General features: G+C 31.7%; 2 protein-coding genes across 4 annotated transcripts in view; one reads left to right on the top strand and one right to left on the bottom strand.

Annotated features, from left to right (window-relative positions):
- LOC136031946 (bifunctional 3'-phosphoadenosine 5'-phosphosulfate synthase-like) overlaps window positions 1-9,675 on the bottom strand; it is a 69,048-nt gene extending 59,373 nt beyond the window's left edge. Inside the window, exons 1-2 of one of the 2 annotated variants that reach the window (XM_065711949.1) lie at window positions 9,553-9,675; window positions 6,606-6,646 (exon numbers count right to left, since the gene is read on the bottom strand). In XM_065711949.1, coding sequence (XP_065568021.1) covers window positions 6,606-6,641 — 36 coding nt within the window. In that variant the 5' untranslated portion in view covers window positions 6,642-6,646; window positions 9,553-9,675. Of the gene's footprint in view, window positions 1-6,605; window positions 6,647-8,547; window positions 8,665-9,552 lie in introns of those variants that run through there. The other variant, XM_065711950.1, reaches the window with a different exon arrangement.
- Window positions 9,676-9,679: 4 nt separating this feature from the next.
- The window catches only part of LOC136031949 (sulfotransferase 1E1-like), a 50,016-nt gene continuing 42,804 nt past the window's right edge, over window positions 9,680-16,891 (top strand). The window contains exon 1 of one of the 2 annotated variants that reach the window (XM_065711954.1): window positions 9,680-9,770. The gene's annotated coding sequence lies outside the window, so the exon portion shown is untranslated. The remainder of the gene's footprint in view (window positions 9,771-16,891) is intronic. The other variant, XM_065711955.1, reaches the window with a different exon arrangement.

Raw genomic sequence — 16,891 nt, 5'->3', positions numbered from 1 at the left:
ATGAAAGGCGCTGTCTCCTCCTCAACGCCCTGCTCTTTACGCTAAAATTTTTCTTTTATTGTTTTAAAAAGTAGAGTTGCGAGAAAGAGACAAAGTTTAGCGTAAAGAGCAGGGCGTTGAGGAGGGGACAGCCCCTTTCATATACGGAATAATTTCTGTTCGTTTTAAGTTTTTATCTCGTTCTTTAATTTCAGTAAAAAAAACTTGTTTTTTTATATCTAATTTCTGAACATTTTTGAGTTAATGCGATTTTGATCTTGGCTCACAATACATGAATAATTAAAACGAAATTTGCTTATTAATTTTCCTTTTTTTTGCTAAATAGCATTCTCAAAGTTTTAGTCGGACGATTTTGACAAAAAAAAGCAGAGGGGGTCTAGGTGCCCTCCTAATTTTTAGGTTAATTAAAAAAGCCACTAGAACTTTTAATTTTTCCTTACGAACGTTTTTATTAGTAATATATATACATAACTTACAAATTAACTAACGTAACGAACTTCTATATTCGTATATTTGTATTACGTATATGAGGGAGTTCGCCCCCTCGTCAATACCTCGCTCTTTACACTAAAGTATGAATTTTGTTCCAATTCTTTCAGAATGACTCCCGAATCACAAAGGCCGTTTAATTAGAATAAAAGCTCTTTTGAAAGGAGGGCACGACCACCCTCATATACGTAATACTTTCTGTTCGTTTTAATGCTGCTCCTTAATTTCAGTTGAAAAACTTGTATTTTTTATTTAATTTCTGAATGTTTTTGAATTAATGCAGGTTTTGATTTTGGCTCACCGTACATGAATAATTAAAAACAAAATTTGTATATTAATTTTAATTTTTTTTGGCTAAATGGCTTTCTCAAAATTTTGATCGGACGATTTTGAGGGAAAAGGGGCGAGGAGTGGGCCTAGTTCTCCTCCAATTTTCTTGGTTAACAAAATTCGAACCTTTAATTTTATTTCCGAACGTTTCTATTAGTAAAAATATACGTAACTTACAAATCAACTTACGTAACGAACTTCTATATTCGTATATTTTTATTACGTATATGAGGGGTTCGCCCCCTCGTCAATACCTTGCTCTTTACACAAAAATTCGAATTTTGTTCCAATTCTTTAAGAATTGCCCCTGAATCACAAAGGCCGTTAAATTAGAATAAATAGCTCCTCTTTTAAAATTAATTAAAATACTTTAGTGTAAAGAGTGAGGTATTGAGAAGGGGACGAACCCCATCATATACATAATACTTTCTGTTCGTTTTAAGTTGTGATGCTACTCCTCACTTTCAGTTGGAAAAACTTGTTGATTTTTTTATTTAATTTCTGAACGTTTTTGAATTAATGCAGGTTTTGATTTTGGCTCACCATACATGAACAATTAAAACAAGACTTGCATATTAATTTTACTTTTTTCTGGCTAAATGGCTTTCCGAGTTTAGATTGGACGATTTTGAGAAAAAATGGGGTTCTAGTTGTCCTCCAATTTTTTCGGTTACTTAAAAGGCCATTAAAAAACTTTTAATTTTATTTACGACCGTTTTTATTAGAAAAAAATATACGTAACTTACAAATTAACTTGCGTAAGAAACTTCTATATTCATATATTTTATTACGTACTAGCTGTTGGTGGGGGCGCTTCGCAACCCCCCCCCCCGAAGCCCTCCGGTCCCTCCTGTGCCATATACACATATGTGTATATATATATATATATATATATACTAGCTGTTGGGGTGGCGCTTCGCGCCACCCCAACACCTAGTTGGTGGGGGCGCTTCGCGCCCCCCCCAAGCCCCCCCGCGCGCGTAAGTCGTTACGCGCCATAATAGTTACGCGCCATTGTAGTTGTGTCCCTATGTCCCACCTGTGAATATAGATAGATATATATATATATATATATATATATATATATATATATATATATATATATATATATATATATATATATATATATATATATATATATATATATGGTTTTAACTACGTAAAACTTGCGAATATACAACATTCTTTGCTGTCCCATTGTCTTTGCATATAAATAGATTGTCAGGTTTACCGACTCTTGAACATGCAACATATAATGGTCCATGGGAAAACAATCTGTATTCAGATCTATACCTCATGATTCTAATGATTGCCCTTGAGCTTTGTTGATGGTGATTGCTAATCGACCATTCCCTGTCCCGGTGTCCCGGTCGTCATTTACATCCCCCTGTTTCCCCCGGTGTAGTTGTGTCCCTGTGTCCCGGTCGTCATTTATATTCCCTGTGTCCCGGTCGTCATTTGTATCCCGGTGTCCCGGTCTGTATATACATTCGTTTTTTAGTTTTGTTTTTCTCCTTTATTTTTTTCCTTTTTTTTTCTTTTTTAGCTTATTTAGATTTTTAGATTTTTTATTAGTTTTTAGTTTTTTTTTCTTTTTAGTTTTTTTGTCCCGGTCGTCATTTATATCCCCCTGTTTCCCCCGGTGTCCCCGTTGGTTTTTCTCCTTTATTTTTTTCCTTTTTTTTTCTTTTTTAGCTTATTTAGATTTTTAGATTTTTTAGTTTTTTTATTAGTTTTTAGTTTTTTTTTCTTTTTAGTTTTTTTGTAGTTTTTAACTTCTTTTTAGTTTTGTTAATTTTTTTTTTTACTTATGTCCTGGTCGTCATTCATACTCCCTGTGTCCCGGTGCTTCCCGGTGCTTTGTTGATTGCTAATCGAACATTCCTTTTGTCCTGGTCGCTTTCTCTTTGAGTTTCGTCATTTATTTTTTTCTTTTTTAGTTCTTTTAGTTTTTACCTTTTTTAGTTTTTTTTAGTTTTTTAGATGAAATTTTTTTTTAGTTTTTTCCTTTTTTTCTTTTTAGTTTTTTATTGGTTTTTACCTTTATTTTAGCTTATTTTTCAGTTTTTTCCTTTTTTTTAGTTTTTTTTATTTTTTATTTTTTTTAGTTTTTTACCTTTTTTTAGTTTTTTTAGTTTTTTTAGTTTTTTAGCTTTTTTACTTTTTTTATTAGTTTTTAGTTTTTTTTTGTAGTTTTTGCCTTTTTTTAGTTTTTTCAGTTTTTTTTTTAGTTTTTTATTGGTTTTTACCTTTATTTTAGCTTATTTTTCAGTTTTTTCCCTTTTTTTTAGTTTTTTTTAGTTTTTAGTTTTTTTCGTTTTTTACCTTTTTTTTAGTTTTTTTAGTTTTTTTAGTTTTTTAGCTTTTTTATTTTTTTTTATTAGTTTTTAGTTTTTTTTGTAGTTTTTGCCTTTTTTTAGTTTTTTTAGTTTTTTAGCTTTTTTATTAGTTTTTAGTTTTTTTTGTAGTTTTTGCCTTTTTTTAGTTTTTTTAGTTTTTTAGCTTTTTTATTTTTTTTATTAGTTTTTAGTTTTTTTTGTAGTTTTTGCCTTTTTTAGTTTTTTCAGTTTTGACGTCACCTGATCCAGTTTTTTCAGGTGACGTCACCTGACACATCCATCCACACATCCACAGACAGACAACTTATTTTTATATATATAGATATATATATATACACATATATATATATATATATATATATATATATATATATATATATATATATATATATATATATATATATATATATATATACATATATATATATATATATATATATATATATATATATATATATATATATATATATATATATATATATATATATATATATATATATATATATGTTTTTAACTACGTAAAACTTGCGAATATACAGCATTCTTCGCTGTCCCATTGTCTGTGCATATAAATAGATTGTTAGGTTTACCGACTCTTGAATATGCAACATATAATTGTCCATGGGAAAAACAATCCGTGTTCAGATCTATACCGCAGTTTGCTAATGATTGCCCTTGAGCTTTGTTGATGGTGATTGCTAATCGAATATTCCCTGTGTCCCCGTCGTCATTTATATATCCCCCCTGTGCCCCCCGGCGTCCCCGTTATAGTTATGTCCCTGTGTCCCGGTCGTCATTTATATTCCCTGTGTCCCGGTCTGTAATTTTTCTTTGAGTGTCGTCATTTATATTCCCTGTGTCCCGGTCGTCATTTTCTCTTTGAGACGCAAGCCTGTTTTCACGTTGTTCTTGTGATTCCTCGGCACGCTTTCTTTTCTTACTTTCTCTATTAGCCACAACCCTTTCGACATTAACCCTTTGAGCAGCTTCCTCGGCTGTTTCTTCTGCTATTGTAGGATTTATACTAAAATGTCTCTCTGAATTAACTCTTTGAGCAGCTTCCTCGGCTGTTTCTTCTGCCATTGTAGGATTTAGTACTATTGTACTATATGTATTACATATAATACTATATGTAAACAATGGACAAAGTTCATAACTTGCAGCCCTTCACCTGGGAACTGTGGGGGATTAAGTCATCCTCAAAGACATAGTTATTAGATATTTCGACTATGCTGAACAAAATGGCTATCTAAAAATTTTGATTCAGTAACTTTGGAGAAACAATTAGCGTGGGAGGGAGCCTAGTTGCCCTCCAATTTTGTGGTCACTTACAAGGGCACTAAAACTTACACATAGAACTTAAATACACCTCTCGCGACAGACAAAACAACAACAACAACAAAAAAAAAGAAAAAATAAACACACATCCGTGTTTTTTTGAAAATAAGGCAAATTTTCTCAGGCTCGTGACTTTTGATTGGTAACACTAAACTTGATGAAACTTATATATTTAAAATCTACATTAAAAGCTGATCCTTTTTGATGTATTGGTATCAAAATTTCGTTTTTTAGAGTTTTGGTTACTATTGAGCCAGATCGCTCCTTAATACAATTCATTACCACAAACTGTTTGATTCCAAACATATAAAATTTCCTTAAGCTTAATTTTTCGTAATAAACACTACGAGCCTAAGACAATATGCCTGATTTCCAAAAATACGGGGAACACCTCCAAACAGGCAAGCGATCTGACGGAAAATCCCATCAATAGATTAAGTATGTTAGTAGATCCTACAGTGGGGGTTTCAAGCTCCTATCTTCGAAAATCAAGAATTTTCCTTTTTTTAATAGAAAGATCATGGGTGATTTTTTTCTTTTCCCAATCGCAACAAATTAGTAGTCCTAGCAGATTGGGACATGGCTCTTTCGAATGGAAATTAGAAGCTTTACCGACAGTTCAAAATAACCGAAAAGATTGTACCACGGAATCTGGTGTGATCCTGTCACTTTACGGCATCAAACTACGATTTTGCCCTATGGAAGACCAAGTTATTTTCGATTCAAAATTCTGAGATACCCTACCAATTTATAAGCATCAAGAAACTATATAAAGTATTAGAGCTTCCTACTTCTGGAGGATTTACTGTCGCACGGTTGAGCATTCGTTTCTGAAAATTTAAGCAGAATACAAGAGTATACATGGAGTACAAGAGTACAAGATATAACAGCATACATTTCTCATACAAGAGAAATGGTTGATACGGACATCTATCTTAATGCTGTTTTAACTAAGTTAATTCACTCGATCTTTGTTTCGTGATTGATAATTGTGCATATGTTATAGAGAAGGAGGGGCGATGGGCCATTGCGTAGGCAGGGGTGCGATATGCCAAAAAGAGAGTATTTCAATGCCTAAATCATTTGGACTAAGGCTTCAGATAAATAAAGCAAAAAAGTAGAGGGATAAGAATTAATCTCCCACATCCCTTCATTTGGACAAAGCCTGAACAAAAGTTCTGTTGGGTAATCCTTCCCCCACTTCTTCTGAATAATACAGATGTTACCAATCAATTTACAGTTATTAATATGTACAATTTAACAGCAAGAAATTGGATGTTAATGGGGCCGGTAGCCCACATTGTATTTTGGTTAGGCCTTGGCATAATTTGAAAAACAATCCGAAATTAAACTTGAAAAACAATTTTGTTACAACGGAAAGTAGCCTAATGAGCAACATTATAACTTAAAACGATTCGGTAAATGAGGTTTGACTTTTGGCCCAATTCTTTAAGAACGACTACTGAAACAAAAGGGCCGTTGAATTGGAATAACGAGCTTTTTGAACGCACCAAAATACTTTCACGTAGCGAGCAATGCGTTGAGGAGGGGCAGTCCCCTTAATATACGCACTATTTTCTGTTCGTTTTAAGTTTTAATGCTGCTCCTTACTTTAAGCTGAAAAAACTACTAAAAAATGTATTACTGGCTTAATATTAATGTGCAAATATAAGCATGTGACAAAAATCAATTAAAAAGATCAGTCTTAGTTGAAAAAAAATATATAACGAAATATTTTTATTAGCAATATCACCCAAAGTCGGTCGGTAAAATCCCCGTCCAGTGAGCCTGCCCCCCAAACAAAACACAACTTTTTGCTAATGACGCCTCGTGTTGGTACCAGACTAAGTACATCAGAAATAATTACTCGTACTTCTTAGTCCCAGCCCCTTGTTTCTGTGCAGGCATCCTTTCTTCAGATACCATTAATTATGTAGTTATAAATTATTTTTTTAACCTTTATCTTACCAGGCTATGATAATTCACCCCCCCCCCCAAAAAAAAAAACACGAAAAAAAGAATTGGTACAAGTAAAAAGTAAAAATAAATACTATGGGACATTCTACAATATTTGGATATTCTTGATATATTGTATTAAATCATACTCACGATTCTTGATCTTTTGAAGAGACTCGTCTCAGACATCACCCCTGTAATTAATTAATCTTATAGTTTTCCAAATACAAAATAGACTATGTTTATTATTTATAATTAACTTTTAATGTAAAAAAAAACTTTTTTCTCATAGAAAAATGAAGAGTACAGAAATGAACTAGACCTCTGGTATACCAAGGCCCTATTGAGTGTTGCAGCATCTGTGACCCATGGTTGACAATTGTGAACTTAAAATTTTTTTCAATGACAATTGTGAACTCAAAATTTGTTTCATCTTCTTTCAATGTCATAAAAAGAAAATGCTTGAACTTATAAGAAAACAAATTTGGTAACGATATTCTTCCAACAATGATTTCTACTAAGCTTCAAACTTTTGGTTTTATTTTTTGAGGTTTTTAAATTGGTGTAATCCCTTATTAAAATATATACAAATATTTTTGCAATTACCTGTTTTTATACTAAAGTATATTCAAAGATTTTTGGTTATTACATTAAGTCCAATTTCTACTGAGCTTCAAACTTTCTGTTTTCTTTTTTAAAGTTTTTGAATTGCTGTAACCCCTTGTCAAAATATATGCAAATATTTTTGTGATTACCAGTTTTTTGCTCTTAAAGCAATTTGACATAAGCTCCTTCATAGATAAAAACCTTAAATTTTTCCACATAATTTCAAAAAGTGTCATGACATCATTGCAATTTTATTACATGACATTATTTGCAAAAACCAAAATTAAGACTCTTAGCAAATTTTCTCTAACTTCTAACCTATCTAAATCGTTTTTTTTCTGAAAAAATTACATAAATACATAAATTTTATGCATTTTATGACATCTTGGAAAGTAGTTGAGCTAGATAAAGAATATATTCAGGGATAATTTCAGAACCTCAAGTAGGCATATGTCCTAAGAAAAATGTTTTCAAGTACCTAAGTCTAATTCTTTGCTTTTACTAAAGCTTAGATTGTATAGAAGAAAAGTCATTTTAACTTCAAAAAAAAAAATATCATTGATTTTGATAGACATTTCTCTATCTCTATGTCTTGGAAAAACAATTCTCATGATTAGAGTTGGATTTTAAGCCATACTGTTGTGTTTTTTTTTTTAATTTTTGATAGGCTTTACTTTTTCTAAGTTCTATAAAGAATCATAAATCAGAATTTAGAAAAGATACAAGTCTTACACATTTCACTTCAGCTTCACTATACTTTGGAAAATAGGCTATGCAGTTTTCAACATAATTTAGCTAGAAAAAAAGTGAATACCCCACCTGGTGCCTTTTTAGGCTTAAACAAGATACCATTTTCTGTACTTCAATAATTGCTCCCAAGAGAAATTACATTTTGAGCCCTTGAAGGGCCAAAAGGACTCAAATGGGCCATAATAACCAGGCTGTAAATCGTCAACTGTAGTTGATTCAGGAATGATAATTATTAGGCTATTTTTATTAATCGTAATAGTAAATATTTTTCATTTTTCTGAATTTGCAAAAATTTTCTGAAAGAGCCAGAAGCCTCTGAGAAATGACATTAGTTTTCAGTAATATTATTTTCAGATGGTTTCAGGCTGTTCTTAAAATTCCAGCCAAATTGTTTTCAAAGTAACATTTTACTATTAAGACTAATGAAAACAATATCCTAATTAGGCCTACTATTCCTGAATATGCTACAAATGGGAAATTTTTTTACTAGATATTTACTTTAGAAGCATATTTTTACACTTTTAATTACTAAGGAATGTATAAAATTTTGGGGCTCTATTAAGGACTCAAAATGTAATTTCCACCTGAAGAAATTATTGAGCTATGAAAGAGTATAAAAAAGGCATGTGATGTATCAACTTTCACAGGGCTTCCAACTAAATTAGGTGAAAACTGTATTTTAACACACACTTTAATCCCCCCCCCAATGTTGAATATACAACCTATAGGCTATTATTACCTTAAATCACAGCTTGGAGTGAAATTAGGACTTTGATCCTGTTGAATCACCCCTTCTGATGACAGTTGCATACATGGTTGATTAGATTCTGGTGCATCCCAGTCAAATCTCCACAGTTTGTCACTCCACTCAGCATCCAGACAGCATTTGAATACATCTGTTGATTCAGCAGAAACAGTGTTCTCCTTGAGGTTGTTCCAGAGGTTTACAATCTGGTTTGAGGAGAAGATGCATCTTGCTCCAGTCTTTGCATGAAGTTTGTGGATTTGTTTTGGGTGTCCTCATGTTACATGGGAGGGGTCAATCTCAAGGAGCTCATTTTCTTGATTGGTAGAGAGGAGTTTGTGTGTCAGGATTGTATCCCCACGTTTCTGCCTGTAGACTAAAGAGGAAAGGTTGAGTTCCCTCAGCCATTCACTGTAGGGCTTGTTTTCCGTACTGGCAATCAGCTTAGTGGCCCTTTGTTGGATTTGCTTAAGCACTACCTTGTCCTTTCTGAATCAAAGGATGGCCAGGATGGTCCCCATCTCCTAACATGGTCTTACCAGTCCTTTGTAGAGCTTGGTGATTACATATCTACTTCTGCTGGTAATGCTGTATTTAATGGTGTATTACTAGCTATACTATATATTATATTAATGATGTATTATATAGGACATTACTATTTCCTATTTCTTATGCATTGTGTCAATCTTGTTTCAGTCAATGTAGGCTACTCTTAAATCAACTGCAATGAAACCAGAAATCACAGGTAAAATATATTTTTTAGCCATATATTTGAACATTAAAGGGGAGGGGGGCAGATTGGAGTTAAAGTAAAGTGTAGCTGAAGTCAAAATATGTAAACTGCAATTAGCCTAGGTTATACTTCCTATCATGACAGAAGGATTGTTTTGTTAACACATACCCTTCCAAACAGCTATTGTTTAAAACTGATTGTCAATCTTAGGTTACAGGTTGGAGCAATATAGTTTAGCATGAGCCTAGCTAAGAGAGGAAACTTACTTATAGGCAATACAAGCCAGTCCAAAACAAAAGAAAACTGACAATGGAATGGCAGGTAACAAAAACAGCCAGATAAGAGTAACACAATCTTGTAAACTGGTCTATGTTTGAATGTTTTGCTGTATTATTTACAGTAGTGCTACCTATATAAATGTACGAGTTTGATAGCGCTAAATTTAAAAATACAAAACGTGCTTGCGATTCGCAGTGTTAAACTGGTAATGCTTTAGACCTGTCTTTTTATAGGGTTACATGACGGTGAATAATTATTCAACTTATTATTTTAATGATATGAATCTAAGGCCTTATGCTAGTTAACCTAATCTATTAAAGGGTCGTACTGGTTAACTCTTTTGTAGCATAGGCTATTTAAAAAAACCCTCCTGGCTGATTCCTATAAATTCTGATGTTTGAAGTTTTGATAGTTGACTGCATATTTTGTTTCGAAATTTACCTCATTTGGGAAGTTATATTACTCTAATTCAGCTTAAGTAGGCTATAGGCTATGCCTAATAGAAATCATATAGTGTATGATTAGTAAAAAATATAGCCTACCATAATCTCACAATATTCTCTTCCCAATATAACTATTAATTTTGTTATGATTGGATTCCGGTCCTCTCTAATGGGCATAGATTACAGCCTATCCAATTCTTATTTGGTAGTTTTGGCCTAACATATTTTTTTGTTCTTTTTTCTCATCAATAGCTGATTTGTGATGCTAAGTAAAGCTAGCCTAGTATAGGCTTATTAAAAAGCAATATAAATCAGCAAACTCTTCTGAAAATATTTAAATTAACAGAGTAGCCTAGGCTATTCAGGTACGCCTAGATAAGTAGCAAACTTACCTCTAGGATCAGAATTTATCCTAAATCCTAATATAATTTTTTTTTTTTTAGTAAATTGAATTTTAGCCTAACTTTCTTGATGTGAGCTATGGAAACCTAACATGCTTATCTTAATTCTTGATTTTGTCACCATTGATTCAATTTACTGGTAAGTTCTTTTAAAAAGATTGATGATAACACATGTGTAAAACTGCATTTAAAATAAGAGAAAAAGATATCATCTTAAAGGTTTTTGAAAGGGCTTAAAATTGAGTTTGCATTAGAAATGAATGTCACATTTGAATTCAGGATTAAATTCTGATTGTAAAGGTGAATTTGTTCCTTAGCTATATAAATACTCTGCTAATGAAAATATTTACAAACCCTTCAATGAACTGATCACTTTAATAACTAAAGAATAACCTTATAACATTAAATTCCAGACCACCTGTCTTAGTAGGGATAGATATAATCCTTGACTATGTAGGCTACTGTAGCTTGCTTATTTTTTTTCTTCAAATTAGCATAATTTAATTGTATGACCCAACTGTTAACAAGAAATCAGTACAAAAAAAAAATGGAATTTTGTGCATTGCTTAAGGTTATATAAGGGTATATGGTTGAAATAACAATTGTTTATTTAAAAAATATTATCTTTAGAAACACAGTTCAAAAAAAGAGTTGTGCTTTATAAATAAATACAAGGACTGCAAATCTAGCAGAACTAACATTACAAGCATTGTTTTTGCTACTAGAGACAATATGACTTTTTGTTTTCTACTTTCCAGCATATATACATACCTAATACAATTAGCTTTACAATTTTAACCCCACTTGAATCAAGACTTAGCTTATTATCAATTTTAAATCAACCCTTTATGTGAATGCTTAAATCAAGGAAAATAGAGAACTTTGACAGAAGTAGAATATAAACTTTTTCAGCTTGAGAGGTTTGAAACTCTTTGCTTCCAACCTAAATTGGTGTGGTTTGACTTATGACATTGGAAGTACTATATATATGTTCATTATTGTGACCAGTGAGTGAAAATGTTCATAAACAATAGAATAATTAGTCTGACCACCAATGTATATTTTATATTTCAGTGTTTTATCTACATTTTACTTTTTATTATTGCATAATAAAGAAATTTAGTTTTTATATCATTCCTATTTTTTATCCTTGATTTTAGCAGTGTTTCTGTCAACCTAAAACAAAAAAAAATTGGTTGCTAAGAATTATGTTTTCATGAGATTGCTGAAATTTTTAAACTAAAATCTGTGTCCATGAACTATCAGATAATTGATAGGGAATATTGTAAAGGAATCAACCTATCAACAATTTGGCTTGACATCAGTCTCCCAGCCATGGTCAAGGAAAATCAGGGTTTGCCTTACTATTGGCTTTTTTGTAAGCAAATCTCAAGTATATTTTCAATGTTTCAGTCTTGAACCAAGAACTTGCCTTATCATTAGGTCATTTTGGGACCTTATTTTAAGTACATTTTCAAATTTGCATGCTGAAAACAACATAGAGTCAAGTATTTGGCTTGTTTTGTATGCCTAATTTAAGACTACTGGCTTGAAATCAGCTTGAATCAAAGATTGGCAGGTTTTGTAATCTTGCTTCAGTCCTTGATGTAGCCTTGCAACAAGGCAAAAATTAGGTAACTAGTTGGTAAAAAATGGGCAAAAATTGGGTAACTTAATTTAGGCTTGCTTTTGCAAGCTTCTTTGCCTTTCATAGCAAACTTGAACTTTGTTAGTTCGTTAAATTAATTTCTAGAGACTTTGGTTAAAAATGAACTACATGAAATGTCATATCTTCATTTTGCATAGCTTATTATATAAGTGAAAGACAACGGTGAAGTTTATGTCCTATACTGAACTGTACTAAGGTAAAGGTACCAATGATTCAATCATTTTTTGAAAAAAGAACCTTTTTTCTACTCTGGAAGGCTTAATTTTAAGACTTTTGGTTTGAAAAGGGTTTCAGTTTGTAGGAAAAGCATCTACAAATCTATCTGTTTGATTAGAAGTTTTATCAGAAAAGGGTGCAAAACTCCAATTTTCTGAAATTGGAGCATTTTCACCTACAGATTCAACTGAACAAAAATTTGCCTGTTATCAACATAAGTCAGAATCCAATTCAACATGTGTCAAAATACTTAGGGAACACTTGTGGGCAGATCCTGGCACTTTCAACATGCCTATTCTTTTTAGTTTATCTTTTTATTTCTCTTCAACTTTTTTGCCTCAAGTATAGGGATAAAATCAGATAATCATATGGAGTGTAATTGTGTGACCTAGATCTCAATATGATGTGATTTAGTATTGTGATATAGGTCTCTGTATAAGCTTTAATTCTCTCAGCTTTAATGGTCTGGCAAAGATTTCCCTGTTGTTCACAGTGAAAGTGATGTCAACATTGGGCCATTTCAAAGTTTATCTATAATTTTAATCCACTTTAAAAACTTTTAGTTTTAAATATTGTTTGTCTGGAAAGTCCAGAATTCTTAAAATATGCATGTCCTACTTAAGATTGTTTGAAGTTTGTGACACCAGGGAGTTTAACATGTTTCATTAGCATTTTGGGTGGGATAGGGTCTAAGAAAACAGAAGTAAATTTTGAGAATTTTAAGAAGTTTATTGTCATTATATTTGACTGAGTAGAATTTGCTTCTATTTGTAAATTCTTAGATTTTTCCATAACATAGGTATGATTTTGATGGGGCCAATTTTGATTGTTCTATGACATACTTGCAAGGATCAGCAGGTCATCTACATATTAACACCTTTGAGGGAATTTTACATTTCATTAATCAATACTGCATATTAGAGTGCTCATAACATTTAAAAGAAAACTCATATAAAATTTACTAAAAGAGGGTCTACTTTAAATTTATTCAGTGGTAAATGAATAAGGGTTTTGTGATCAACCAAGTCAAATGCTTAAAAATATGAACATAGTCAAACAGCAGTTCCTCAGATGGTGGACAAATCTAGCTTGTGGCATTAATCAGTAAAACTACAATTTAAGAAAAAAAAACTTTTTAAATGTTTTTTTCATGTGAGATTTTATTACAGCCAATAATCATCAAAATCTCTCATTGTTGAGAAAGTACCCATAAATTTGACAGCTATGTTTTTGTCAGAGGAATCCTTCAATTTCGACACCAATTGTTTCTCATCTGTTTTACATGTACAGTGAAGTTTTGACAGAGTCACCTATATTTTGACTAGGCCTGTTGCTGTCTGTTGAAAATTTTGACAAGGCTACTACAAGATATTCTCAAAAGAAATGAATCTCATAATAGAAGCCAATATCTACATTTGAATTTGGTTGAAGGAACATTTTTAGTGAGTCTGATTTTCCACTACGTCAGACAAGAATTTTATTAAGAAAAAGTCAATGTGGCCACATTTTAGTGATGATCAGATGTATCTTAATGTATTGGTGCTGATCCCAACTTTTTTTTTTCGTTGCAAAAACATAACCAAGTAATGACAGTTTGAACATTACATAGCTAAAAAACTGTTGGGAGCTCATTTTGTGTTGAAAATAGGAAACTGATTGAATTGAGTATTTTTTTTTTCTTATCTGGGTGTATTGGATATAGTGTCCATTTCACATTGTCAAATTATAATGACAGCTTCAAGAGATGGTGTTCCAAGTCACAACTGAGCAGAGTTCTTGTGTATTAAAAGAAAATTTTGACTGTGGTTCTACAATTGCACTGTCCAATCATTGGTGCTTTTACCCTAATATAAATGAATAAATAAATCTTACAACAAGAGAAACTTCAATTGAATATACAAATCAAGCTTGAAACAGACAGAAATAACTACAAAAAAGAGTTTGGATACTGCCTCCTTTCCTAACCATAAAAATCTAAAACCTACTGCATCATTGGCAGTTTATGGATAACTATATGTGTCTTGAACAGTCTTAGAGAACTAGTAAAATTCAACCGAATATTTGATATATAGTGATATTAATTGTTGAAAGCTCATCAGTTAAAGATTTTATTTCACTGTAATTTTCATTTTCAGTGCTGTAATAGCTGGAAAAGTAAATATTTGTAATGTAATTTGTGTTCAATGAAGCATCCATGGCATAGTAAACTTTAGACTTTTGCAATTAGAGAAGGGGGCAGTATCCAAACTCTTGTTTGTAGTGAAACTATATTTGTCTTGAACGTGCTAAATAAGAATAAAGCTCGTCAGTTCAAGATTTTATTTCATATTACTTTTTTAGTGATTTTATTTTCATGTTACTTTTATTTTCATTTTCAGTGTGTTAATAGCTGGAAAAGAAAACATTTGTAATATAATTTGTGTTCAGTGAAGCATCCATGACATAGTAGACTTTGGGCTTTTACAGTTAGAGAAGGGGGTAGTATCCAAACTTCTGTTTGTAGTGAAACTATATTTGTCTTAAACACGCTTAAGAAGAATAGTAAAATTACACTGAATATTTGATGTATAATGATATTGATTGCTGAAAGATCTTCAGGTCAAAATTTAATTTTGCTCTAATTTTGATGTTAGTTCTAATGTTGTAATAAGTACAAAAGGAAATATTTTTAGAAAAATTTGTTTTCATTAAAGCATCAATGATGCAGCAGGTTTTAGACATTTACAGTTAAGGAAGGAGGCGGTATCCAAGCTCTTGACTGTTGTGATTTTTGTTTGTTTTAAGCTTGATTTGTATATTCAATTTAAGTTTTACTCGTTTTAAGATTTATTTAGTCATTTATATTAGTAACTGCTGTGTGTTTGTTTGCTATGATTGTTTATCTAATATATTTTTAATTTGAGTTTTATTCATACTTCATTAGCAAAAGCTTTTTGTTGGCTTTAAGCTTGATTTGCATATTAAATTGAAGCTTTACTCGTTTTTAAGATTTATTTATTCATTTACATTAGTATCTGCTGTATGTTTTTTGCTATCATTGTTTATTTAATTTCTGTTTGTTTTGGGTGTATGTTACATAATAATTGAATGCGTGATACATTAAAGGGTACTTATGTATTATACCGCCAACACTCAATCAGTTTTATCTGTCTTTATTAAGAAACAATTAGCTTACACTCGGTGGAAACAAAGTGGCAAGTGACATAATACATTGGAATTATATAATTTGGGCTATATGTTTGCCCATTAGGGGGTTTAGGTTAGTTTAGGTTAGTTTAGGTTAACCCTCCCCCCCTAACGTGCAAATATATAGCCCAAATTTCTTACTGAAGTATTATATTTTTATCATGTAATGCTCTTTTCTTAATTAGGATTAACCTAACTTCACTTCTTGAGTGTTGGTTGAATAATACATAAGTACAGATTAAAGGATTGATCTTTTTGCCAGGAATCTTCACCATTTATATATTTGTAAAATTTTGCTTAATTTGGCATGTAACAATTAAGTACTTTTTTTTCTTTGAGAATTTCATTTTGCAAAGAGCCTTTTATCTTCAAGTGTGTTCCCCTCCTCCTCCTGTCACCATTGCTACTCTAGTGCCCTCTCCCATGCAATATTTTTGGCAGGTGTCCATGCTTGATTGAGTGGTACTTCTGCAGTCTAGGATCTTTTTAATACCTAGTTAAGTTGTTAAGTAAGTGAATGAAATTTTATGGAATAGATATTCTGCTCAGATTGGGGTATTTGATTTTTTTAAACACCTAGGCCTACCTCCACAACTTCTAATACTTGGACAATTATTAACCCTGTATGAAGGCTAATTCTGAGATAAAAACAATATAATTAAAAAAAAAATGTAGTAGAATTTGATTAGCCATTGAAAACTTTCCCTAAATATAATCCTCTTGCTGTAAAAATGGCAGCCCCTCCCCTCTGCCCCTCTTAATGAGACAAAATTAAGCTATAAGTTATATTTAAATTCAGGGAATAGTTGATTAAAATGAAAGCAATTCCAAAACATGATTCATAAAAACTGTATATCATTGAAGAAAGGGAAATTTCGGTTATTATTTCAAGATTGTTTTCTTGTAAAGTTTCATGTTATTTTCATAATAATTTTTTTTTACAAACAGTTGATCTTTACCTCCTACTCAGCTACCTGACATTTGTGTTTGAAGATTGATCAAACAGTTTGTGGTAATGAACTGTAAGTAATTCGACCCAACAGGAACCAAAACTCTAAAAAAGAGCAACTACAAAACAAAAAAGAGCAGTTGTCTTTTTTGATATTCTTCTTTTTTTTTTACCAGGTAATGTATCTCCTCTGAAATATCTCTTCTCACGAGATGTATGTATCTCTTCTCTGGTTCAAAAAGAGATGTATCTCTTCTGACGCTGCAGTTTTCTAAAACTTGTTCAAACTAAAAGCTCATTGAATTTCAATGTTGCTATGTGAAAATTTACTTTTAAGTCGTTGTTATCCTTCGTCCCTTGTGGACAAGTTTTTACTTACTCCACCTCTCTTAAACTGAAAATGAATATTTGTCCAAATCCTGCACAAATAGCCAAATTCTCTCAAAACTGTTTATTTGTCAA

This window comes from Artemia franciscana, chromosome 10, assembly GCF_032884065.1.
Source record: "Artemia franciscana chromosome 10, ASM3288406v1, whole genome shotgun sequence".
NCBI classification, from domain to species: domain Eukaryota; kingdom Metazoa; phylum Arthropoda; class Branchiopoda; order Anostraca; family Artemiidae; genus Artemia; species Artemia franciscana.
Note: the sequence above shows the minus strand (reverse complement) of the source record. Positions and strands in the feature narration are given on the sequence as shown.